Source organism: Salmo salar, chromosome 05, assembly GCF_965601325.2.
Source record: "Salmo salar chromosome 05, fSalSal1, whole genome shotgun sequence".
NCBI lineage: Eukaryota > Metazoa > Chordata > Actinopteri > Salmoniformes > Salmonidae > Salmo > Salmo salar.
The window spans coordinates 71,466,045-71,489,771 of NC_138295.1; the positions used below are offsets into that span (position 1 = coordinate 71,466,045).

General features: G+C 47.3%; 1 protein-coding gene across 2 annotated transcripts in view; it reads right to left on the reverse strand.

Annotated features, from left to right (window-relative positions):
• LOC106605723 (multiple epidermal growth factor-like domains protein 8) overlaps positions 1-23,727 on the reverse strand; it is a 31,746-nt gene that overhangs the window by 3,149 nt on the left and 4,870 nt on the right. The window contains exons 6-42 of one of the 2 annotated variants that reach the window (XM_045718705.2): positions 23,529-23,617; positions 22,353-22,566; positions 18,475-18,658; positions 16,445-16,590; positions 15,966-16,076; positions 15,736-15,887; positions 15,170-15,271; positions 14,876-15,023; positions 14,075-14,238; positions 12,898-13,101; positions 12,565-12,768; positions 12,183-12,428; positions 11,949-12,067; positions 11,696-11,827; positions 11,305-11,502; positions 10,827-11,066; positions 10,384-10,568; positions 10,012-10,225; positions 9,521-9,764; positions 9,271-9,403; positions 8,930-9,180; positions 8,560-8,670; positions 8,340-8,458; positions 7,906-8,143; positions 7,567-7,738; positions 7,122-7,285; positions 6,825-6,960; positions 6,485-6,716; positions 6,179-6,305; positions 5,886-6,102; positions 5,570-5,784; positions 5,232-5,427; positions 2,995-3,163; positions 1,809-2,001; positions 1,432-1,602; positions 1,089-1,219; positions 184-316 (exon numbers count right to left, since the gene is read on the reverse strand). In XM_045718705.2, coding sequence (XP_045574661.1) covers positions 184-316; positions 1,089-1,219; positions 1,432-1,602; positions 1,809-2,001; positions 2,995-3,163; positions 5,232-5,427; positions 5,570-5,784; positions 5,886-6,102; positions 6,179-6,305; positions 6,485-6,716; positions 6,825-6,960; positions 7,122-7,285; positions 7,567-7,738; positions 7,906-8,143; positions 8,340-8,458; positions 8,560-8,670; positions 8,930-9,180; positions 9,271-9,403; positions 9,521-9,764; positions 10,012-10,225; positions 10,384-10,568; positions 10,827-11,066; positions 11,305-11,502; positions 11,696-11,827; positions 11,949-12,067; positions 12,183-12,428; positions 12,565-12,768; positions 12,898-13,101; positions 14,075-14,238; positions 14,876-15,023; positions 15,170-15,271; positions 15,736-15,887; positions 15,966-16,076; positions 16,445-16,590; positions 18,475-18,658; positions 22,353-22,566; positions 23,529-23,617 — 6,404 coding nt within the window. Of the gene's footprint in view, positions 1-183; positions 317-1,088; positions 1,220-1,431; positions 1,603-1,808; positions 2,002-2,994; positions 3,164-5,231; positions 5,428-5,569; positions 5,785-5,885; positions 6,103-6,178; positions 6,306-6,484; positions 6,717-6,824; positions 6,961-7,121; positions 7,286-7,566; positions 7,739-7,905; positions 8,144-8,339; positions 8,459-8,559; positions 8,671-8,929; positions 9,181-9,270; positions 9,404-9,520; positions 9,765-10,011; positions 10,226-10,383; positions 10,569-10,826; positions 11,067-11,304; positions 11,503-11,695; positions 11,828-11,948; positions 12,068-12,182; positions 12,429-12,564; positions 12,769-12,897; positions 13,102-14,074; positions 14,239-14,875; positions 15,024-15,169; positions 15,272-15,723; positions 15,888-15,965; positions 16,077-16,444; positions 16,591-18,474; positions 18,659-22,352; positions 22,567-23,528; positions 23,618-23,727 lie in introns of both variants that reach the window. The other variant, XM_045718703.2, reaches the window with a different exon arrangement.

Below are 23,727 nucleotides of genomic sequence, written 5' to 3' on the forward strand. Positions count from 1 at the left end.
GGATTCCAGATAGGGAGAAGAAACAACAAATACAAGAGCATGTAAGTACTGTGCTTATTGTCTGTATATGGATGTGATCTTTACAATCAGGAAAATCAAGGTGTCCTTATTCAGAACTCCCCCTGCTGTATCAGTATACCTGCTTGTAAACTGTGTTTAGTGCCTGCACCATCCTATCCATACCTGTGTTCTGTAGCAGTCCTTCCTGTCGCTCTGCGGGCTGCTGAGGCAGGAAGAGGTCTCTGTGTTGTTCTGACATGGGCAGCCTGTGCCGTCATGTTCATTACACGTGTCTGCATGGCCGTTACACTGACACCTGCAGGTGGGAGAAACAAATAGGATTTCAGCTTTCTGTAGGATTCAGCCCTCCGAAGTGATTTTTACAGAATCACTCCATCATGAACACTCTTCTGAAGTGCACAGTCTGGAAAAGTGAAAAGTCGGATGGGTGTGAACACCACAATATGGCTCCATGTCCCTTTCATCCATTAATTACAAGCAGTGGTGTAAAGTACTTAAGTAAGAATACTTTCAAGTACTACTTAAGTAGTTATTTGGGGTATCTGTACTTTACTTTCCTTTTTATATTTTTGACAACTTTTACCTCACTATATTCCCAAATTAAATTATGTTCTTTTTACTCCATACTTTTCCCCTGACACTCAAAAGTTCTCGTTACATTTTCAATGCTTAGCAGGACAGAAAATCGTCCAATTCACACACACTTATCAAGAGAACATCCATGGTCATCCCTACTGCCTCTGATCTGCCAGACTCACTAAACACAAATGCTTTGCTTTGAAATGATGTCTGAGTGTTACCCTTGCTTCCGTAAATAAAAGAAAAAAGAAAAATTGTGCCGTCTGGTTTGCTTAATATAAGGAATTTTAACTTATTCATACTTTTACTGTTGATACAAATACTTTTACTCAAGTAGTATTTTACTAGGTTACTTTCACTTTTACTCGAGCCATTTTATATTAAGGTATCTTTACTTTTATTCGAGAATGAGATTTTAGTACTTTTTCCACCACTGATTACAAGTGAATTAGATGTGGCTAGTTAATTTTAAAGGAATCACTACTCACTTGTCACAGTTCCCCTGCAGTAGGAAGTAGCCGCTGAGGCAGCTCTCACACTTGTCCCCCACGCTGTTGTTCTGGCAGCTCACACAAACCGCTGAGTCCTCTGTAGGACCCTCCGACACCCACTGAACAATCTGATAAAGGAGAGGGAGTTCAACAAGAGAAATGTAGCTAAATGACATCCAAGATGATATACCTGTTCCTACACAGTGAGTTTCTAGCTAGCACATAAATCATGATATAACCACAAAAGATGCTGTTGATCAGATCAAAAGTAACCCATTACTAAACTCAAAGCAAGATGGAGAGAACATAAATGAACTAAAACAGACAGTGTGTCACTTACGCTGTCTGGGTCCAGAGGGTGGTCTTGGGGGTGGTCTAGCGCCCTCTTGTGTTCGTCCCGGGACAGACACACTGCGCTGTTCCCCCTGCAGAACTCCCGACAGGGGCGACACGTCCCCCCACCCACCGCCGACCCCACATACAGGGGCTTACACTTCTCACAGTGATCACCCTGGAACAGGAGAAAGAGAGCCACAAACCACATAATCATCAGTTTATGATACACTGAATGAACTGGGAATCTGACCTGGGATCAGCACCAGTGTGTCACTAGTGTTTTGGCACTCAAGAAACACATTGGGCTGTGACATGCATAATCTTACAGTTGAAATACTGTGTTTGTATGTGTGTGTGTATGTGTGTGTCTGCCGCACTCACCATAGTGTTGTTTTTACACTCCAGACACTTGTCAGGCTCAGACACTCCTTTACAGTTGCTGTGTTTGTTACAGCGACACTGAGACGAGCAGTTGTCCCCCACAAAGCCAAAGTGACACTGACACACTCCCGGGGACACGCAGGTCCCGTTGACACAGCCCTGAGCGCACACCGGCTCACACTGGCCTGACACACTGCAGAGAGGGAGTAGAGAGAAAGAGGAGCAACTTAAACGGATACTATGGATGTATACCTACTGAATATGTAGCCCTGTTTGTTATCAAGTTTCAATGTCACATACACAAGTACAGTCAAATGCCTTTCTTGCAAAGTCAAAACCCAACAATGCAATAATTAATGTATTACTAGAAAAAAAACAAGAAATAAGAAGAGGAAATATGAAATACGCAATAAAGTAAGCAAGAAGGATACTATATACAAGTCAGTTCCAATACCATATTTACATGTGCAGGGATACTGGAGTGATGGAGGTAGATATGTATAGGGAAAAAGGGACTAGGCAACAGGATTTAAGATAAACAGAGTAGCAGCAGCTTGTATGTGAGTGGGTGTGTAGAGTCAGTATAAATGTATGTGCATATTATGTCTGAGTGAGCAGATGATGAAGTGAGTGTGTGTGTTGGCGTGACAGTGTGTAAGTGTGTAGGGCCCTGTGACTGTGCATAGAGACAGTGCAAATATTGAAATAAAAGGTCAATGAAGATACAAGACAAACTCAGTCTGTGTCGCTATTCTGTTAGCTAATTATCAGTCTAATTGTTTGGGTATAGAAGCTGTTCAAGAGCCTGTTGGTGTCAGACTTGATACACCGGTAGCTCTTGCCATAAGGCAGCAGGGAAAATAGTCAATGACTTGGGTGGTTGGGGTCTTTGACGATTTTCCAGGCCTTCTTTTCACACCTCCTGATATAGATGTCCTGGATGCCATACCAAGCAGTGATGCAGCCAGTCAATATGCTCTCAATGGTACAGCTGTAGAACCTTTACAGGATACTATGTATGTATACCAACTGAATATGTAGCCATGTTTGAAGGACAGGTGGAGTGGTAGTACTGATGATTGTGATGATGATGTAATGATGATGAGGTTGTGTGTGTATTGCTGCTGAGGTATCCAAGTGCTACTTCTTCTGCCGTTAATGATGATTGTGACGTGTGGCTTCCTACCGGCTGAGAACGTAGCCCTGCTTGCAGGTGCAGTGGTATCCCTGGGTCAGGTCATGGCAGTCCTGGGTGATGTTACAGTGGTGGTGGCCGTTGGCACACTCATCCTCCTCTGGGCAGTGGAGGAAGGACCAGCTGCTGTTTCTCTGGGGACACACTCCCTCACTCACACCTGACACATGCACGCACACACACACAGGGGAAAGTGAGGAGAAGAGGTAACTTGAAATAGTTAGTGGGAGTAGAGAATATAACCATAAATGTTGGACAATAAAGTTATATTCTATAACGCTCTTATATTTCATTAATTTAATATAAACTCAGTAAAAAAAAAGTCCTCTCACTGTCAACTGCGTTTATTTTCAGCAAACTTAACATGTGTAAATATTTGTATGAAAATAAGATTCAACAACTGAGATATAAACTGAACAAGTTCCACAGACATGTGACTAACATAAATGGAATAATGTATCCCTGAACAAAGGGGGGGTCAAAATCAAAAGTAAGTCAGTATCTGGTGTGGCCACCAGCTGCATTAAGTACTGCAGTGCATCTCCTCCTCATGGACTGAACCAGATTTGCCAGTTCTTGCTGTGAGATGTTACCCCACTCTTTCAGCAAGGCACTTGCAAGTTCCCAGACATTTCTGGGGGGAATGGCCCTAGCCCTCACCCTCCGATCCAACAGGTCCCAGGCGTGCTCAATGGGATTGAGATCCAGGCTCTTCGCTGGCCATGGCAGAAGACTGACATTCCTGACTTGCAGGAAATCACGCGCAGAACGAGCAGTACATGGCTGGTGGCATTGTCATGCTGGAGGGTCATGTCAGGATGAGCCTGCAGGAAGGGTACCACATGATGGAGCAGGATGTCTTCTCTGTAACGCACAGTGTTGAGATTGCCTGCAATGACAACAAGCTCAGTCCGATGATGCTGTGACACACCGCCCCAGACCATGACGGTCCCTCCACCTCCAAATCGATCCCGCTCCAGAGTACAGGCCTCGGTGTAACGCTCATTCCTTCGACGATAAACGCGAATCCGACCATCACCCCTGGTGAGACAAAACCGCGACAAGTCAGTGAAGAGCAGTTTTGCCAGTCCTGTCTGGTCCAGCGATGGTGGGTTTGTGCCCATAGGTGACGTTGTTGCCGGTGATGTCTGGTGAGGATCTGCCTTACAACAGGCCTACAAGCCCTCAGCCCAGACTCTCTCAGCCTATTGCTGACAGTCTGAGCACTGATGGAGGGATTGTGCGTTCCTGGTGTAACTTGGGCAATTGTTGTTGCCATCCTGTACCTGTCCCGCAGGTGTGATGTTCGGATGTACCGATCCTGTGCAGCTGTTGTTACACGTGGTATGTCACTGCGAGGACGATCAGCTGTCCGTCCTGTCTCCCTGTAGCGCTGTCTTAGGCGTCACACAGTGCGGACATTGCAATTTATTGCCCTGGCCACATCTGCAGTCCTCATGCCTCCTTGCAGCATGCCTAAGGCACGTTCACGCAGATGAGCAGGGACCCTGGGGATCTTTCTTTTGGTGTTTTTCAGAGTCAGTAGAAAGGCCTCTTTAGTGTCCTAAGTTTTCATAACTGTGACCTTAATTGCCTGCCTTCTGTAAGCTGTTAGTGTCTTAACGACCGTTCCACAGGAGCATGTTCATTAATTGTTTATGGTTCATTGAACAAGTATGGGAAATAGTGTTTAAACCCTTTACAATGAAGATCTGTGAAGTTATTTTGATTATGAATTATCTTTGAAAGACAGGGTCCTGAAAAAGGGACTTTCTTTTTTTGCTGAGATCACACACACACACACACACACACACACACACACACACACACACACACACACACACACACACACACACACACACACACACACACACACACACACACACACACACACACACACACACACACACACACACACACACACACACAAAAGTTTGGGGTCACTTAGAAATGTCTGTTTTTGAAAGAAAAGCAACATTTTTTGTCCTTTAAAATAACATCAAATTGATCAGAAAGACAGTGTAGACATTGTTAATGTTGTAAATTACTATTGTAGCTGGAAACAGCTGATTTTTAATGGAATATCTACATAGGTGTTCCGAGGCCAATTATGAGCAACCATCACTTCTGTGTTCCAATGGGACGTTGTTTTAGCTAATCCAAGTTTATAATTTTAAAGGGTTCAGGAGTGGATATTCTAAAGGTCTATTCAATTCTGTTCCCCTCACCGTCGAGGCCTCCCTGCTGGCAGCGTCCAGCCCCGTTGCCCCCCCGGGCAGCACACCAGCCACACTGGGGACAGGCGATGCACTGAGAGCACTGGGTGAGCTGGGCGCACTGGGGGGAGCAGGAGTCCCCACCAGACAGCAGACGACCACACTGACCCGCCTCACAGCGCAGAGGCACGAAGGACGGACTCACACACTGGAGGAGAGGGGGAAAGAAGGGCTGAAATATCATCTTATTCATTTGTTTTTGAAGCTATAATGCAGAAATACATTCAGGAAGAAAATAGACACATATGATCCTAAAACACCCCCCCATCCACCCACAGTCTCCGTCTTACCTGCTGCAGTGCCATGCTCCACACACAGTGCTGCCAGCCCCCATCTGAGCCCCGGGAGCCCAGGCAGAGGCTGCAGGTGCTGAGGTGGTGGCAGGGGGGCGGGCAGGGCAGAGGGGGGGAGGACTCCACCTGCATGGGGGACACGTTGAGCAGGGCGTAGCTGAAGCACGTCCAGTCGTAGGTGGGGTTCACACTCAGGATGCGCCTGGTCTCGCCTGGAGGAACCGTTCTCAGTTATTCCAGCCACAACTTAGTCTAGTGGTCAACCCAAGACTCCTGTCCCTAGCAATAGAAGGTGAATGGCGGTGTCTCTCACCGGTGCGTTTGAACTGGCGTGTCCACATGCACTTCCCTGAGGCGGTGCACTTGGGGCAGTCGGAGGCCTCACAGCTGGTCTCAGTACAGTTGCTGGACAGGAAGATCTCTCTCTGGTTGATCCTGCAGTCGTGTTCGGAGGTGCAGCTGACTGTACTGCTGATGCATGCTCCCTCTGGACAGTTGGTGCACCACTTACACTGCAGAGCAGACTGGGACTGACAGAGAGGGGAGGTTAGTGTGTGTGTGTACTGTCTGAGCTGGTGTTTGTGTGCGTTTGCGTGTGTGTATTACCTGTGAGGGGCTAGAGAAGGTCCTGGGGTGGCGTGCCAGACACTCGCTGCAGGTCTTCAGTCTGCGACACTGGTCTGGTAAACGAGGGGTGGGGGAGCAGGGAGACTGACCAATGGAACAGCCCAGTCTGAGAGAGTGGGACAACACACCATAAATAGGGAGAGATGGAATAGTTTGTCACTAATTCTGAGATTGTGTAATCATGTTTATTCTTTCCCTAAGTGACAACCCCAAGAAACACCTCCAAAATAAAAGACAGTCAACAACTTGGAAACAACATCATTCCCATGATAACCATAGCTGTACCTCTCAGCGGTATCGGAGGCGGCGCAGGTGCCCCTGCACCAGACACAGCTGCCTGTGGTGGTGTTGCAGGCCTCGGGCGTGGGCAGCAAGGCACAGGGGTCAGAGGGAAGGGTCAGGGTGAGAAGACGCCCCAGGGTGACCCCGTTGAACCCCCCAGAGAGGAACAGCCGCCCACCCCAGCCCACCATGGCCAGAGAGACTGAACGGTTAACCGGCTCGCCCACCGCCGAGTCTGAGAGAGAGGAAGGGAGAAACGTTAGGATAATCTCCACATCATCATCAAACTGAGCATATATGCAGTGTTTTGGCTAGTCACATGTAGTGTCAGTCACACAGTTACCTGGCTGTATCCAGGTGTTACAGTTGATCTGGTACAGAGACACTGTGTTGCTGTAGTCCTCTACTCCTGTCCTCCCTCCCACGATCACCATGGTGTCTTTTATCAGGGCTGCAGCGTGGAAGAAACGAGACAGGGGCTGGGGAGAGAGAGGGAGAAAAAAAACAGTGTTCATTTAAGAAAAATTGTTACGATATAATGACGATGTCATCAATTAAGGCCAGCCTGGGAACATGTAAAAGCTGTTTAAATACCGGTAAGCTAGTTAAGCCGTGGTAAAGCTGCCGTGGTACTACCTACCTTATTCCCCTGTGAGGGGACCAGTAGGGACCAGGTGAGGTTGGCATAGTAGAGACTGTAGAGCTCTCCTGAGGGCTCCACTGTCTCCACGTGGAAGCGGTAGCCTCCGAACACGTACACGGCGTCCGTCTGCTCGTGGTACACAGCCGAGTGGCCATACAGACCTGAAGAGAGGACAGGACACACAGGAGTCAGTCAAGAGGCAACACAGGAGGGTTAAGGGTTAATAAACAGACGGGTAAATTATGCAACATCATAAGGGACAGCAGTTTACAGTTCATGGTGTCAGAAATAACTCTTTGCTCCAACCATAATGGATGCACCTCAATCTTTATATTCTATGCCTACTTAGTGGGAGAGGTTCCACGAAAGCTGAGTAAGGACTTTCCAGATTGGCAGGTACTAAGTGAGTTAATGAGTGCAGGTGGAGATAGGTCCTTCTGACCTGTAGGAGGTGTGCCGGTGTGGGGGGTGACGGTCCAGTTGCCAGAGTGGATGTTGAACTCCAGCAGGTGATGGTTGAAGCCGTTCTCTGGAGAGTAACCTCCGATGAGCAGCATAGAGGTGTCCCGACGCACCGTTAGAGTATGACCTGCCACCGGTGGCAGCACTGAGCTCTGTGGGGGAAGAGGACACAGACTAATTGGTTACATAGAACAAGTCTATAGTAAATTGAATCGTGGGGTGTAGGCTGACAGTTAACTACCAATATTTTATGTTTAGTGGTTTTTTTGTTCATATATATATATGGTGGATTGCTAAAACCAAACAAACCAACTCTGACCTTGTGCTGTCTCCACACCAGACTGCTGAGGTTGAGGCTCCACGTATCCATGGCGACGCCCTTCTGCGTGACACCGCCCACCACCAGCATGAGGTTGTGAGTGGCTCCCTGGGCGTCGGAGAGAGGCTCGTGACTGGCCAGAAGGGCAGAGGCATGGTGGTAGCGGGGGCTGGGGGTGGAGCCTTCCTCCACTGAGCTGGTCAGCATCTGAGTCCAGCGCCGCTCCAACACAGAGTACCTGAACCCACCAATCAACACAGAGAGATGACATGAACCCACCAATCAACACAGAGAGGGAAGAGATCAGAGAAACTAACTGATATGAGTTACTGGTAATTTCAAACAATTACAACAACAAAATTGCTGTCTCATAAAAGGCATCTTTAAATGAACGCTAATAAAAACACAGCCATTAAAAAGTCCCCCCCCCACACCTGTAGACGTTTCCCAGGATGCCCTCTGAGAGAGAGAGGCCTCCATACATCCAGAGGTTCCCCTGGGGTCCAGACACTAGAGAATGGCCCATCCGGTGGAGGAACCTGTGGGCCTGGTTCTGTGAAGGGAGGGCGAAGTTCAACACTGTGACACTCTGTGGTGGGAGTGTGTGTGTGTGTGTGTGTGTGTGTGTGTGTGTGTGTGTGTCCTGGTTCTTACCGCTGTGAGCTGTGTGTCCAGTAGGGTTTCCCAAACTAGACTGCTGGAGTCCAGAGGAGTGGCGCAGTCAGAGCCGCCCCAACCGTCTGCACACACACACACTCCCAGAGACTAAAACAGAGACAGACAGAGAGACAGACAGACACAGAGACACAGAGACAGACAGACAGAGAGAGAGAGAGAGCGAGCCAGACAGACAAACAGACACAGACAGATGACAGAGAGAGACAGAGGGTTAACAGAGACACACAAGAGACTGCAATATATAGGAACAGGATAAACAGAGAGGAAAACATCAAAACACCAACAAAACAACAATGAGCATTCACACTGTCTTGCAGTAACAGTGCTACTGTTCAGTCCCTCTCACCAAGTTGCAGGAGCCTCGGCCCTCTGCTAGCCCACAGCCCCCGGGACAGAGGGGCCTGTCGCAGTACGGTCCCCCATACCCCGGAGTACACTGGCACAGCCCCCCGCTGCACTGCGCCCCTCCCTGGCATACGGGTGACCCATCCTCCCCCGCCTCAGAACCCTGGCGACAGCGCCGCACCCAGAAGGAGGCGTTGAAACCCTGAGGACGGTCGGACGAGACGTTGGCCTCAAAGTACACAGAGATCACACCTGGGAGAGAGAGAAAAACAGAGGGATCAGAGAGGGAATCTTTCAATAAAAAATGTATAGAAGTTTTAACAAACAAATCGCTAAGGTTACCTGAAGTGGCCTCCACAGTGATTGGCTGAGTCCGGGTCGCCCCACAGAACGCGCCAATCAGGTTGTGGTCCGAGTGCACCACCCCGTTGCTCAAGAAACGAGGCAGGCCGTCAAACACGTAAACGTAGGAGCTCTGTGTGTGAGAGACAGAAAAGACATCTCAGGCCATGGGAATGCTGGTGGCTCTGTTCACTACAGCACAATAAACATCAGTCTGTTGTAGGAGTTAGTGTGTGTGGTTAGTACTCACAGTGCACTGTGTGTAGGAGTCTGGGTGCAGGGTGAGAGCCACAGGAGGGCACAGCTCGCCCGGCACACAGGGGGCCAGGTTCTCAGAGACAGACAGGACCCACAGACAGTGGGAAAGTCCCCCCTTCCCCCCGACGCCCCCTCGCCACCCCAGGGAGGACGAGATAGGGAGCTCAGAGAGGGGTGACTGGTGGGACAGGATCACAGAGCGCCCCTGACACTGACGGAAACAGGTGCCATTATTCCTGAGGAGGAGAGAGAGTTGTATAAGTGATATGCATTAAGTGAGAGAAATTCAAACATTCAAATATATAGTGAAGCGGGTTCTTAATTATAGAGCACATAGCAACTAGTTGCTGATGCACAGTACACATACTGTTCTATAAAACAGATCCTTTACTGAATGCCTATTATTTGTAATGCTGCAAAACTAATTTCCTCACTGGGGGTAATAAATCCATCCATCCAGAGTCCATTGTCTGTCCCCCTCACCTGGGGTCTCCGTAGTATCCAGGCAAGCAGGATTCACAGTGTGGTCCCTGGGTGTGGTGTGTGCAGTAGCATTGGCCTGTCTGATTGTGGCAGTAGCCCAGGAGGGGGCCTCCATGGCCGTTACACTGGCAGGGCAGACAGCCCCCGCCCCCGGCCAGCGCAGAACCAAAACTCCCTGGTCGACAGTGCTCACACTGGAGACCCATTGTCCAATCTGAGGAGAAGGGAGAACAGAGAGCACATTAACTAATTAGAGAACATTATGACTTGTGAAATTAATAAAATATGTTGTTTTTCTGGTCATCTTGGGGTGTTGCTGTAATTGTTCCTTTTTGGAAGGATGAATTGGGTTGATATTTATGTCTGTCTCACCCTGGCAGTGGTCACAGATGCCTGGGGCAGTGATACAGGTGCTGTGGAAGTTACAGCCACAGTCCACATCACACTCCACCCCGCTCAGCACCAGGGTGGCTGGGTCAGATGTCCAGCCCAGGGAACACTCACACTCGAACCGCGGGCTGCCGCTGCACTGGCCCTCACGACACTCATTATAACAACTGGAGCAGAGAGAGAGAGAGAGAGAGAGAGAGAGAGAGAGAGAGAGAGAGAGAGAGAGAGAGGGGTCAGCTTTAGGATAATGGAGTTATCCAGAGAATTAGATATTATAAAAGCTAGTGGAGAGAAAAAGGGCTTGTCATGATAGGGAGGATGAGAGGGAGAGAGAAAAAGAAAGAGCGACAGAGTGAAATGGAGAGAGAGAGAGAGAGAGAGAGAGAGAGAGAGAGAGAGAGAGAGAGAGAGAGAGAGAGGCTCACGTCTGGTTGCAGTGCAGGGTGCCGTCCCCGGTGTAGCCCCTCTCACAGTGGCACTCAAAGGAGGTGGGGGTGTTGACGCAGGTGGCGAAGGGGTGGCAGCTGTGGAGGCCCAGCCTGCACTCCTCCACATCGGGACAGGTGGGGTAGGACCAGACTGGGTCCCTCTCTCCCTCCTCCAGGTGCTCCAGCTCCATCTCCATCTCCATGGGCCGCGGGGGGGCCAAGGTCTGGGGCTCAGGACTAGAGGGGGAGGAGGAATAACAAGGTTCAGTATTACCTCCTAATGCAGAGAGGTGGTCTGGTATTGACATGGTAACTTCACAGGCAGATCCAGTGTAGGCAGGCATTAGTTACACTGGACCTGCTCAGAGAATTATTTTTTACATCACCACAGCCCGTTTTGTGGGCTTGTCCTCAGTTGAAGTCAAACCTGAGTAAGTAAGCATTTTGAAGTGTGGTTGTTTGCTGGTCATCATACCTGGTAGCCCGTACTTCATCCACAGCCACACTGCAGTTATACACAGAGGGGTCGTCCATCCCTCCCCAGTCTCCTCGTAGACACCTGCCGATGGTGGGGTTGTTGTAGTCTCCACACCAGCCGCACTGAAACGTCTGGAGACAGTCTGTACAGGTGACCAGAGCTGAGCACTGCTTACACTGGGGCACTGAGTGAACACTGGAGTGGGGAAGAGAGGGATGGAGGAAGGGATGGAGAGAGGATTGGGGGAAGGAGGGAGACAGAAAAGGTTATTGCACATTGTTGGTACATAATAGATTCCAAATAGGAAAGAGAAATAAGATTAAACTTCAATTTTAAACTGTTCCATTGTTGACTACAGGAGTTCAGCTCATTGGTTGTAATGGTTTACCTGTCATACCAGTCCCTGCACTCTCCGTAGGGATACTTGGTGAGGTAGGCAGCGAAGTAGAAGCAGGCCTGGGCCGACTCACACCACGCACACTGACTGGAGTTAGACAGACACTCCCCACAAGTCCTCCTCCTGTTACAGAGGGGAGGGAAGGGGGAGGGAGAGAGAGAGAGAGAGAGTGAGAGAGTTGCATACTGGAGGAGTAATTGCTCCAAGAAATGATATTACGATGAGCCTGACAGTGGGTACTCACTGGTTGCAGACTTTAGGGCACCCCCCTGGGTCGCGAATGGATCCATCCAGTCTTCCCCGTCGGCTGCATTGGTAATCACCCTTCTTGCTGGAGTTGATCTGCCACTCACAGTAGGGGTCCTGTCGGCCAAAGATCATAAAAGTCAAAAGGTCTACAAGATCTATAACGGGAGTATAAAAAATATAAAATGTTTTATGAAGCTAATGGCAGTGAGGTGTTCTGTATGTTAAATACCTGAGTGCAGGCGGAGCAGTCCCTGTACTCCTCACAGAGGGTGCATTGTGGCGGGGCCAGCAGCAGGTGGCGCTCCCCTCCTCCCTGGTCCTCTGGGCAGGGCTCCAGGTCAGGCAGTGCACGGAACAGACAGCGGCCCAGAGACGGGCACCAGCCACAGGACTGGTCTGACAGACACGCCAAGCAAGACTGGTACCCCGAGCAAGAGCCAGAACGGTACGGCTCCAAGAACAGGAAGGAAATCTCCTACAGAGAGATAGGAGGGATAGAGAGAGAGTGGGAGAAACAAACGTCTTCAATATTGATGTTAAGGGTATTGCACCTTAGTATTACAGTGTAAACCTTTTGTTTATAAAATGTGTAATTGTCAGCTGGTACTCACACTTCCACCGGGCAGGGCGGTTCTGTTCCAGGTCAGGGCCATCTCACTAGTCTGTCCAGAGCCTGAGTTGTTGAGGTATCCCTCGGCCTGGACCAGGTAGCGGTTCCCTCGGGTCAGGTTGGGAAACAGACGACCCATGTCAGGACGGGACAGCAGCTTCGTCTCCTTCTCCTGGTGAGCTGCCCAGCGACCTACCACCTCCTTCTGAGGGGAGGAGGAAGAGGGAGGGAGAGAGTTCAGTAAAAACAAATTACTGTCTGGCTCTATTCGTATCTCTCAAAAAAGGTGTAATCTAAGCGCCCATCTCCCGCTCCCTCGCTCTTTCCCTCTCACCAGTTTCAGGGAGTTGGATCCAGCGGCCATGCGGGCCTCAAAGTGTAGCCTCTGTATCCGGGCCCACATTGAGACTGTCTCGGTGGGAGGGGGGGCAGGTGGAGGGGCGCCCCACAGGGGGTGGATGAAGCCTCGGAACTGCAGGGTGACGTCCATCTCTGTGGTGGGGCTGAGGATGATGGAGGTGCTGCGCAGGATGGACACCTGAAGGGGTGGAGGTTGAAGGGGGATTGGATGGAGGTGTTACAACTGACATTAAGAGTGGCATGCCTCACAGCAAGGTACAACATGTCAGAAGTCAGCAGCACTACATTCAGTCAGATAAGAGTTTGGGAAGCCCACAGTATCTTAAGCAGGGTGAGAGGAGGGAAAGTACTTAGAGGGGCTTTAGAGACGAAGTATAGCTAGACGTAGAGGTAACACCAGTCATGAAAGTAAGGTGGTACGGTGTCCCGGCAAAAGAAAGTGGGGGTAACGCCGTACCAGTAAAACACAGGCCTATCATAATAATTAAAACAAAATGTCAAGAAAAATAATGGTGTAGTAGCCTACAGTTATCATTACCGCATGTCAAAGGCATGAAACATTTCCAAATGAACTTAGAATATAAATGGGTGGTATTAGCCTACACAAAATGTGATGTGGTTCAACGAGAACACTGACATTTTGCCAAGGCAGAGTTGAATGGCCGACACCGGGACGCGAGGACAGCAGTGGACACACAAATCCTTACACTTTTTGGTGTTTTGTGTAAAAGATGTCGCTTTCCATTCACCACTATTTGGAGGCTGGAAATATGTTGAGAGTGGATGCATATGCCTGGGTAGCCTAGTAAAGGAAGTGATTTTTTGAAGTGATTTATTTGACCATCAGATGAAAACATCATGACTGGTTGTGTTTGTGAGGGAATCGAACCCACAAGCCACACAGGACCACAATACTTGGCGGTAGGGTTTTCACGATACCGGTATCGTGATACTCAGAGATATCGTGGCAAGGAAACAAAACATGAAGCAGACTAAATGTTCTGAATCCCGTTCTTTTCCAAGCTATAAAACACACAATATACATACAGTAGGTTTTTTAAAGGACCAAAGAGTTCTTGCCATGGAAAATCAGTTATCGTAGTATCGCGATGTTGGTATCGTGACAACCCTACTAGGCGGGGCCTCTGTACCTTGTCAGGCTGGGAATCATTGCGGGGGTGCTGGAAGGTGAGCAGGTGCAGTCCCGGGACATAGTTCTCAGTGCGACAGGAAAGGAGGGAGGTGAGGAAACGGGTGCGCTCCCCCCACCAGCCGTACGCCCCTGAGATCTGGTCCACACGGCAAGCACTTTGATCTGCAATACCGAGAGGGAGGGAGAGCTCATTAAACAACACACAGACCTCAATCTTACAATACATTTTATTTTTATTTAACTAGGCAAGTCAGAATAAATTCTTATTTACAATGACGGCCTACCCTACCAGAAGGCAAAAGGCCTCCTGCGGGGACGGGGATAATAAAAAAAATATATATAGGACGAAACACACATGACTACAAGAGAGACACCACAACATTACATAAAGAGAGCATGGCACAACATGGTAGCAGCACAAAACATGGTACAAACATTATTGGGCACAGACAACAGCACAATGGGCATGAAGGTAGAGAGAGCAATAAATCACGCGAAGCAGCCACAACTGTAAGTAAGAACATCCATGATTGATTCTTTGAATGAAGAGATGGAGATAAATTGCAGTGAACTGAAAAGAGGAGCGACCCAGGGATGTGTGTGCTTTGGGGACCTTTAACAGAATGTGACTGGCAGAATGGGTGTTTTATGTGGAGGATGAGGGCTGCATTAGGTATCTCAGATAGGGGGAGCCCTAATACAGCATTGCTGTTTCTCATGTGGTCCCTCATGTCTTTTTTCTCCTATGCATTTTAGCTATTGATATTTGTATTTCCCCTCCTCCCTCTGTGCATCTCACCTGACACCGGTAGGCAGGACTCGTTCTGGACACACCAGCCGAAGTCACCGGGGGCGCGGGGCAGGGAACCTGGAGCCCCACTGAACACCAGGCAGGACTGGCAGTCAGACAGGAAGCGGGCCAGGCCCAGGCACCCTGTGCTGCCACACTGGAGAGAGACAGTTAAACATTGTTTTTATCCATGGTCAAGTTAGGTTGTTAGGAGAAGGTGGATGGGGAGGACAGATGGATGAGGTTTGGGTTGAAGATAGAGAAAAAGGGATGGAAAAGCAGGATGTTGGATAGGTGTGTTACCGGGTTGGTGGGTTGGTACTCCCGACAGCGGCCCTCACACCAGCTGCATTCTGGGTTCTTCAGACACACGCTCTCGTCTGGTGCCTCGGCACACACAGCGTCCTGACACACACAGAAACACATAGTCAAACAATTACACACACACCACAGCAGGGCTCTCCAACCTTGTTCCTGAAGAGCTACCGTCCTGTAGGTTTTCGCTCCAACCCCAATCTAGGGCACCTGATACTAATAATGAACTGGTTGATAAGATGAATCAGGTTAGTTACAACTGGGGTTGGAGTGAAAACCTAGAGGAGGGTAGCTCTCCAGGAACGGGGTTGAGAGCCCTGTACCACACTATACTGTGAACTACCCAACAATTGTGCACAAGAAATACAGTGTTTACAAGTCCTGCTTTCAACCCCCCAAAAACATTATCACTGAAAAACATTATGCTTCAGGAGATGAGAGCATTGCAGTTTCAACCATCCACCTCTCCCCCTTTCAATATGCCCCTGTCCATCATGCAATAATACTCCTTAATAAAGTCTCCATCCCCCCCCCCTCCTTACTTCTTGACTCACCCGGTCTCCTGGGTCGCTGCTCACGAACAGCGGAACTTTGTATGCCACCAGGTCTCCACGGGCAATACCACTGTAACCCCCGGCAACCAGCAGCACCCTGCCCTCCATCACAGCAGCTACATGGGAGTACCGCCCTCTCACAGCCTCTCCTCCTGAAGGGAAAGAGAGATGATGCAACATAAAGCAACATGAATATGAGTGAGTGAGAATGTGTGTGTGTAGGGACTCACTGTGTTGGAGGCTCTCCCCAGCAGACACCCACTGATGACACCCCAGGTGGTAGAAGAAGATTTCCTCATCATAACACTTCTCCTCCTGGTAGTGGATGTGCACATTCCCCCCTGAGAGAGAGAGAGAGAGAGAGAGAGAGAGAGAGAGAGAGAGAGAGAGAGAGAGAGAGAGAGAGAGAGGGGGAGAGAGAGAGAGAGAGAGAGAGAGAGAGAGAGAGAGAGAGAGAGAGAGAGAGAGAGAGGGGGAGAGAGAGAGAGAGAGAGAGAGAGGGGGGGAGAGAGAGGAGAGAGAGAGAGAGAGAGAGAGAGAGAGAGAGAGAGAGAGGGAGGGAGGAGAAAGAGAGGGAATAGGGAGAATAAGAGCGATATTAGACGGTAAAAGGGGCTGGACAGCAAACAATTGTATGAATCCATTCAAGAGGTGTCCATCCATATCTTATATTCTCTGTGATGACCATCGCCGCCACACATCCCCTCACCATAGACCACCATGTAGTTGCCGATGATGGTGGCTGAGTGGAAGGCTCTCTCCCTGGGGCCTGTGGCTGGGAAACGGGAACGGAACGAGGTCCAGAACCTCCGGTCCACGTGGAATACATCTGTGGAGTTCACACGTACACTGAACCTGAGGGGGAGAGGGAGGCAGGAAGGATGCAGATGATTTGAGACAACAGAAACACTCCAAAATTAACACCTGCTGAGACACAGATAATAAACAGTACTGGGAATCACATGGAAGCCAAGAACCTAGCGAGAACCTGTTCTTTTTTTACCTTTATTTAACTAGGCAAGTCAGATAAGAACAAATTCTTATTTTCAATGACGGCCTAGGAACAGTGGGTTAACTGCCTTGTTCAGGGGCAGAATGACAGATTTTTACCTTGTCAGCTTGGGGATTCGATCTTGCAACCTTTCGGTTACTAGTCCAACACTCTAACCACTAGGCTACCTGCCGCCCCTTGCATTACCAAATAGCACCAAACACACGACACAATGTGTACTCTCAGTGTGTACTTTAACTTCACTAGGGTAGGGGGCAGCATTCGGAATTTTGGATGAAAAGCCTTCCCAATTTAAACTGCCTGCTACTCAGGCCCAGAAGCTAGGATATGCATTTAAGTGGTAGATTTGGATAGAAAACACTCGAAAGTTTCCAAAACTGTTAAAATAATGTCTGTGAGTATAACAGAACTGATATGGCAGGCGAAAACCTGAGGGAAATCCATCCAGGAAGTACTATTATTTTGAAAGGCTGTTTTTCCATTGAAAGCTTATCCACCATACAAAGACTTAGGACCCAGTTCACGATCTCTATGGCTTCTTCTACATGTGGCCAGTCTTTAGGCATTGTTTCAGGCTTTTACTCTGAAAAATGAGGGAGATACAGCACTTTCAATGAGAGGACAGTGGAAATTTACAGACATGAAGCCAGCGCGTGATCGGGAGCGCGCCTTTCTTGTTTCTCCTTTTCTATTGACGAAGCTTTTGTCCGGTTGAAATATTATTGATTATTTATGACAAAAATAACCTGAGGATTGATTTGAAACATCGTTTGACATGTTTCTACGAACTTTTATTGTACTTTTTTGACTTTTCGTCTGGATGTTGAGAGCGCGCTTTGTGCCTTTGGATTACTGAACTAAACGCACAAACAAAAAGGTGTTTGGACATAAAGAGGGACATTATCGAACAAAACAAACATTTATTGTGTAACATGGAGTCCTGGGAGTAAGTGATTAATTTTAACGCTATTTCTGACTTTTGTGACACCTCTCCTTGGTTGGAAAATGGCTGTATGTTTTTCTGTGGCTAGGCGCTAACCTAACATAATCGCATGGTGTGCTTTCGCCGTAAAGCCTTTTTGAAATCTGACACAGCGGCTGGATTAACAAGACGTTTATCTTTAATACTATGTATAACACTTGTATCTTTCATCAATGTTTATGATGAGTATTTTTGTAATTTGATGTGGCTCTCTGAAATTTCACTGGATGTTTGTTTGAGACAATGATTACTGAACATAACGCGCCAATTTCAACTGTGGTTTTTGGACATAAAGAGGGACATTATCAAAGAAAACAAACATTTATTGTGTAACATGAAGTCCTGTGAGTGCCATCTGATGAAGATCATCAAAGGTTAGTGATTCATTTAATCGCTAGTTCTGACTTTTGTGAGCCCTCTCCTTGGCTGGAAAATGGCTGTATGGTTTTCTGTGACTCGGCGCTGACCTAACATAATCGCATGGTGTGCTTTCGCTGTAAAGCCTTTTTGAAATCGGACACAGTGGTTGGATTAACAAGAAGTTTATCTTTAAAATGGTGTATAATACTTGTATGTTTGAGGAATTTTAATTATGGGATTTCTGTTGTTTTGAATTTAGCGCACTGCAATTTCACTGGCTGTTGTCGAGGTGGTACGCTACCGTCCCACTGATACCAGAGAGGTTAACTTTGATAATAAAACACATCACCATGCAAGACAGTCCCACAATCCCATCCAACCATACCTGGCGGTGGTAGGCCTGTGGCCCCCGTAAACCAGCAGGGCCCGGGACGGGAGGTGGAACACCATGGAGTGGCCTGCTGTGGCGGGGGGCTTCCCCCCGGTGGGCTGCACCGCTTCCCACACCCCAGACCCCCGCAGAGCAAACCGATACAGAGATGATGAGAACATATCCTCTTCCGTACGACCTGCAGAGGGGAGAGGAGAGAAAGATTACAAGAGTACTTATTCACAACAGACAGGCGCAATCTTAGAATAGATAGAGTGAAGTATTGAGACAGTGAAAGTATTGTTTTGACGCTGTACTCCAGCACTTTGGATTCCAAATGATATAATGGACTGTGAGGTTAAAGTACAGACTGTCAGCTTTAATTTGAGGGTATTTTCATTCATACTGGGTGAACTGTTTAGAAAGAACAGAACTTTTTGTACATAATTCCCGTATATGTGTCAAAAGTTTAGCATCTGGTCCCATATTCCTAGTACACAATAATTACATCAAGCTTGTGACTCAACAAGCTTGTTGGATGCATTTGCAGTTTGTTTTGGTTGTGTGCCCAATAGAAATGAATGGTAAATAATGTAGTGTCATTTTGGAGTCACTTTTATTGTAAATAATATGTTTCTAAAAAATCTTCTACATGAAAGTGAATCCTACCATGACTACTCAAAGTCCTGAATGAATCGCAAATAATGTGGTATTATATTAGGATCCCCATTAGCTGTTGCAAAAGCAGCATCTACTCTTCCGGGCGTCCATACAAAACAAGACATACAGTGCATTCGGAAAGTATTCAGAACCCTTGACCTTTTCTACATTTTGTTACGTTACAGCCTTATTCTACAACAGATGAAATAGTTTTTTCCTCCTCATTAATCTACACACAACACCCCATAATGACAAAGCAAAAACAGGTTTTTAGAAATGTTCGCAAATGTATTAAAAACGAAAACATCACATTTACATACACCACAGTTCAAAAGTTTGGGGTCACTTAGAAATGTCCTTGTTTTTGAAAGAAAAGCACATTTAGTGTCCATTAAAATAACATCAAATTGATCAGAAATACAGTGTAGACATTGTTAATGTTGTAAATGACTATTGTAGCTGGAAACGGCAGATTTTTATGGAATATCTACATAAGCGTACAGAGGAAACCATCACTCCTGTTTTCTAATGGCACGTTGTGTTAGCTAATCCAAGTTTATCATTTTAAAAGGCTAATTGATCATTAGAAAACCCGTTTGCAAGTATGTTAGCACAGTTGAAAACTGCTGTTCTGATTAAAGAAGCAGAAAAACTGGCCTTCTTTAGACTAGTTGCATATCTGGAGCATCAGCATTTGTGGGTTCGATTACAGGCTCAAAATTGGCATAAACAAGGAACTTTCTTCTGAAACTTGTCAGTCTATTCTTGCTCTGAGAATTGAAGGCTATTCCATGTGAGAAAATGCCAAGAAACTGAAGATCTCGTACAACGCTGTGTACTACTCCCTTCACAGAACAGCGCAAACTGTCTCTAACCAGAATAGAAAGAGGAGTGGGAGGCCCCGGTGCACAACTGAACAAGAGGACAAGTACATTAGAATGTCTAGTTTGAGAAACAGACGCCTCAAATGAGAGGAAGTGGGAACAAGAAGAAAGAGAAAAGGGAGGGCTCAGAGTGAGGCAGTAAGATAAGGAGAGATGTAGAAATGAGTTAACAGGAGAGGAAGGGAAAGAAGGGAACTCTGGAGCTCTGTCAGAGTGACCATCGGGTACTTGGTCACCTACCTGACCAAGGCCCTTCTCCCCCAATTGTTCAGTTTGGTCTTGGTGGTTCCAAACTTCTTCCATTTCAGAATGATGGAGGCCACTGTGTTCTTGGGGACCTTCAATGCTGCAGACATTTTTTGGTACCCTTCCCCAGATCTGTGCCTTGATACAATCCTGTCCCGGAGCTCTACCGACAATTCCTTCGACCTCATGGCTTGGTTTTTGCTCTGAACTGGCAGCTTCATTAAATAGAACCTGCAAAACACCAGTATCAAAGTCAACAGTGAAGAGGTGACTCTGGGGTGCTGGCTTTCTAGGCAAAGTTGCAAAGTAAAAGCCATATTTCAGACTGGCCAGTAAAAATAAAACATTAAGATGGGCAAAAGAACACAGACACTGGACAGGGGAACTCTGTCTAGAAGACCAGCATCCCGGAGTTGCCACTTCACTGTTGACTTTGAGACTGGTGCTTTGTGGGTACTATTTAATGAAGCTACCAGTTGACGACTTGTGAGGTGTCTGTTTCTCAAACTAGACACCCTAAAAACAAGGACATTTCTAAGTGACCCCAAACTTTTGAACGGTAGTCTAAGTATTCAGACCCTTTCCTCAGTACTTTGACGCACCTTTGGCAGCGATTACAGCCTTGAGTCTTCTTGAGTATGACGCTACAAGCTTGCCACACCTGTATTAGGAGAGTTTCTCCCATTCTTCTCTGCAGATCCTCTCAAGCTCTGTCAGGTAGGATGGGGAGCCATTTTCAGGTCTATCCAGAGATGTTCGATCAGGTTCAAGTCTGGGCTCTGGCTGGGCCACTCAAGGACACTCTGAAGCCACTTCTGCGTTGTCTTGGCTGTGTGCTTAGGGTTGATGTCCTGCTGGAAGGTGAACCTCTTCCACAGTCTGACATCCTGAGTGCTCTGGAGCAGGTTTTCATCAAGGATCTCTTTGTACTTTGCTCTGTTAATCTTTCCCTCGATTCTGACTAGTCTCCCAGTCCCTTCCTCTGAAAAACATCCCCACAGCATGATGCTGCCACCACCATGCTTCACTGTTGGGATGGTGCCAGGTTTCCTCCAGATGGGACACTTGGCATTCAGGCCAAAGAGTTCAATCTTAGTTTCATCAGACCAGAGAATCTTATTTATCATGGTCTAAGAGTCCTTTAGGTGCCTTTCGGCAAACTCCAAGCGGGCTGTCATGTGCCTTTTACTGAGGAGTGGCTTCCATCTGGCCACTCTATCATAAAGGCCTGATTGGTGGAGTGCTGCAGAGATGGTTGTCCTTCTGGAAGGTTCTCCCATCTCCACAGAGGAACTCTGGAGCTCTGTCAGAGTGACCATCGGGTTCTTGGTCACCTCCCTGACCAAGGCCCTTCTCCCCCAATTGTTCAGTTTGGTCTTGGTGGTTCCAAACTTCAATTTCAGAATGGAGGCCACTGTGTTCTTGGGGACCTTCAATGCTGCAGACATTTTTTGGTACCCTTCCCCAGATCTGTGCCTTGACACAATCCTGTCCCGGAGCTCTACCGACAATTCCTTCAACCTCATGGCTTGGTTTTTGCTCTGTGGGTCCTTATATAGACAGGTGTGTGCCTTTACAAATCATTATGGGGTATTGTGTGTAGATTGACAAGGATTGTTTTTATTTAATACATTTTAGACCAGGGCTGTAATGTAACAAAATGTGGAAAAATACTTTCCAAATGCACTGTATATTATCCCTCTGATTACAATGAAGAGCAAGACGTGGCACTCTGTTCTGGGCCAGCTGCAGCTTAACTAGGTCTTTCTTTGCAGCACTTGACCACATGACTGGACAATAATCAAGAGAAGACTAAATTAGAGCCTGCAGGACTTGGTTTTTGGAATCTGAAATCCAACAGTACAGCGTAAGAGTGAGAAAGTTAGACGCACAAATATCATACCCCCAAGACATGCTAACATCTTACCATTACAATAACAGGGGAGGTTAGCATTTATGCCTTTAACTTTCTCACTCATCATTATTCACGACTCATTCAGGATTATCCTCAATCATGGTAGCATCCACATTATAGGATAGGTGTTTAGAAACATATTCTGCAAGAAGTTAGGTGACAACATTGTATTTCAATAAGTTATTTACCGCCAAATATGTAGAGATAGTTGTCCACTACAGCTGCTGCATGGTTGGCCACTCTCGGTGCCCCGGGCGAATGGGATTGGCCGAGCTGCTGCCAGTCATCCTGGATTGGGCGGTACATCCAGACGTCGCTGGCTAAAGTGCCGCTCGCGAGCTCTCCTCCGAAGATCACCATGTTCCCTATCCACTCTACTGCCGTGTGGGAGTGACGAGCCGCCTGACAGAGGGAGGGGGGAAAGAAAGAAGGGCGAGAGAAAGAGGGTGGTGATGAGAAGCGAGATGGCAGTTGGGAAAGGGTGGGCAGGAGGAAGGGAAGCATGAGAGGAAGTGGGAACAAGAAGAAAGAGAAAAGGGAGGGGTCAGAGTGAGGCAGTAAGATAAGGAGAGATGTAGAAATGGGTTAACAGGAGAGGAAGGGAAAGAGAGATGTTTAGGAGCATTGGTTTAGTCCCATAACAGGTGCGTTTTGAAGTAACCCCTTTTAGTCTGTGTGATTAACAGGGCCTAAGCTAGAGTGGTGTTTATGAGACAAGGCGTAACCCGAAGGGGCCTGGGGCCGGGTCTTTTATACAAAACCGTCTGTAGAGTCCGAATGGTTTAAGCTGCAAACAATTAAAAGCTGAGTCACATGAACATGCAACATGCTTTGCTCTATGACGCTCACAAGCTACACAAGAGTAATTAAAACATAAGGGTTTCTTCTACATAGAAGATCATAGTGAATCCCAGGACATAGTGTCTATAATACTGTAATAAGCTAACATAGTTGCTGTCAAACTCCAACAGTTGTCACTGACTAGTTGGATATTAATTTCCCAATAAGCAAACAATTTCTGTACTTACAGCATTCATATACATTCTCTTTTATCAGGTCAGCTTTGGCAGCCTTTTATTTTTTAAATCAACATTTGTCAATACAACTCACGAATGCAACTTTTTATGTGAAATTGTTTTGTGTTCTACTTGTAGCCCTGGTTGTCTTGAAAAGAAAATGGTAAAACACTTTGTGAGGCTAAATAGAAGGGCTGGACATGTAGTTTAATGAAAATCAGATTTTTGCTAGGATCTTGAATAAAATAATCAAAGCATAACATAAACACAGGAAAGAATAACTAAAAGAGTACAGTCTTTGATATCTTTTATTAAGATTACATTTCTGGCATGCAAACGGGCACTTACTGGGGAGTGTCCATAAGATCTGTTCTCCCATTGGTTCAAGCTGAAGTTGTATTTAACCAGGTCCCCCAAAGCTCGGTTCAAGTCAAACCCTGAAATATCAAAACAGCACCAACCATACAGAAGTAGTTAACCAATTACATCATGACATACATTGAAACCCACAATGATTACTATGCAGAGCCAGTTGTCCAACAGCAAT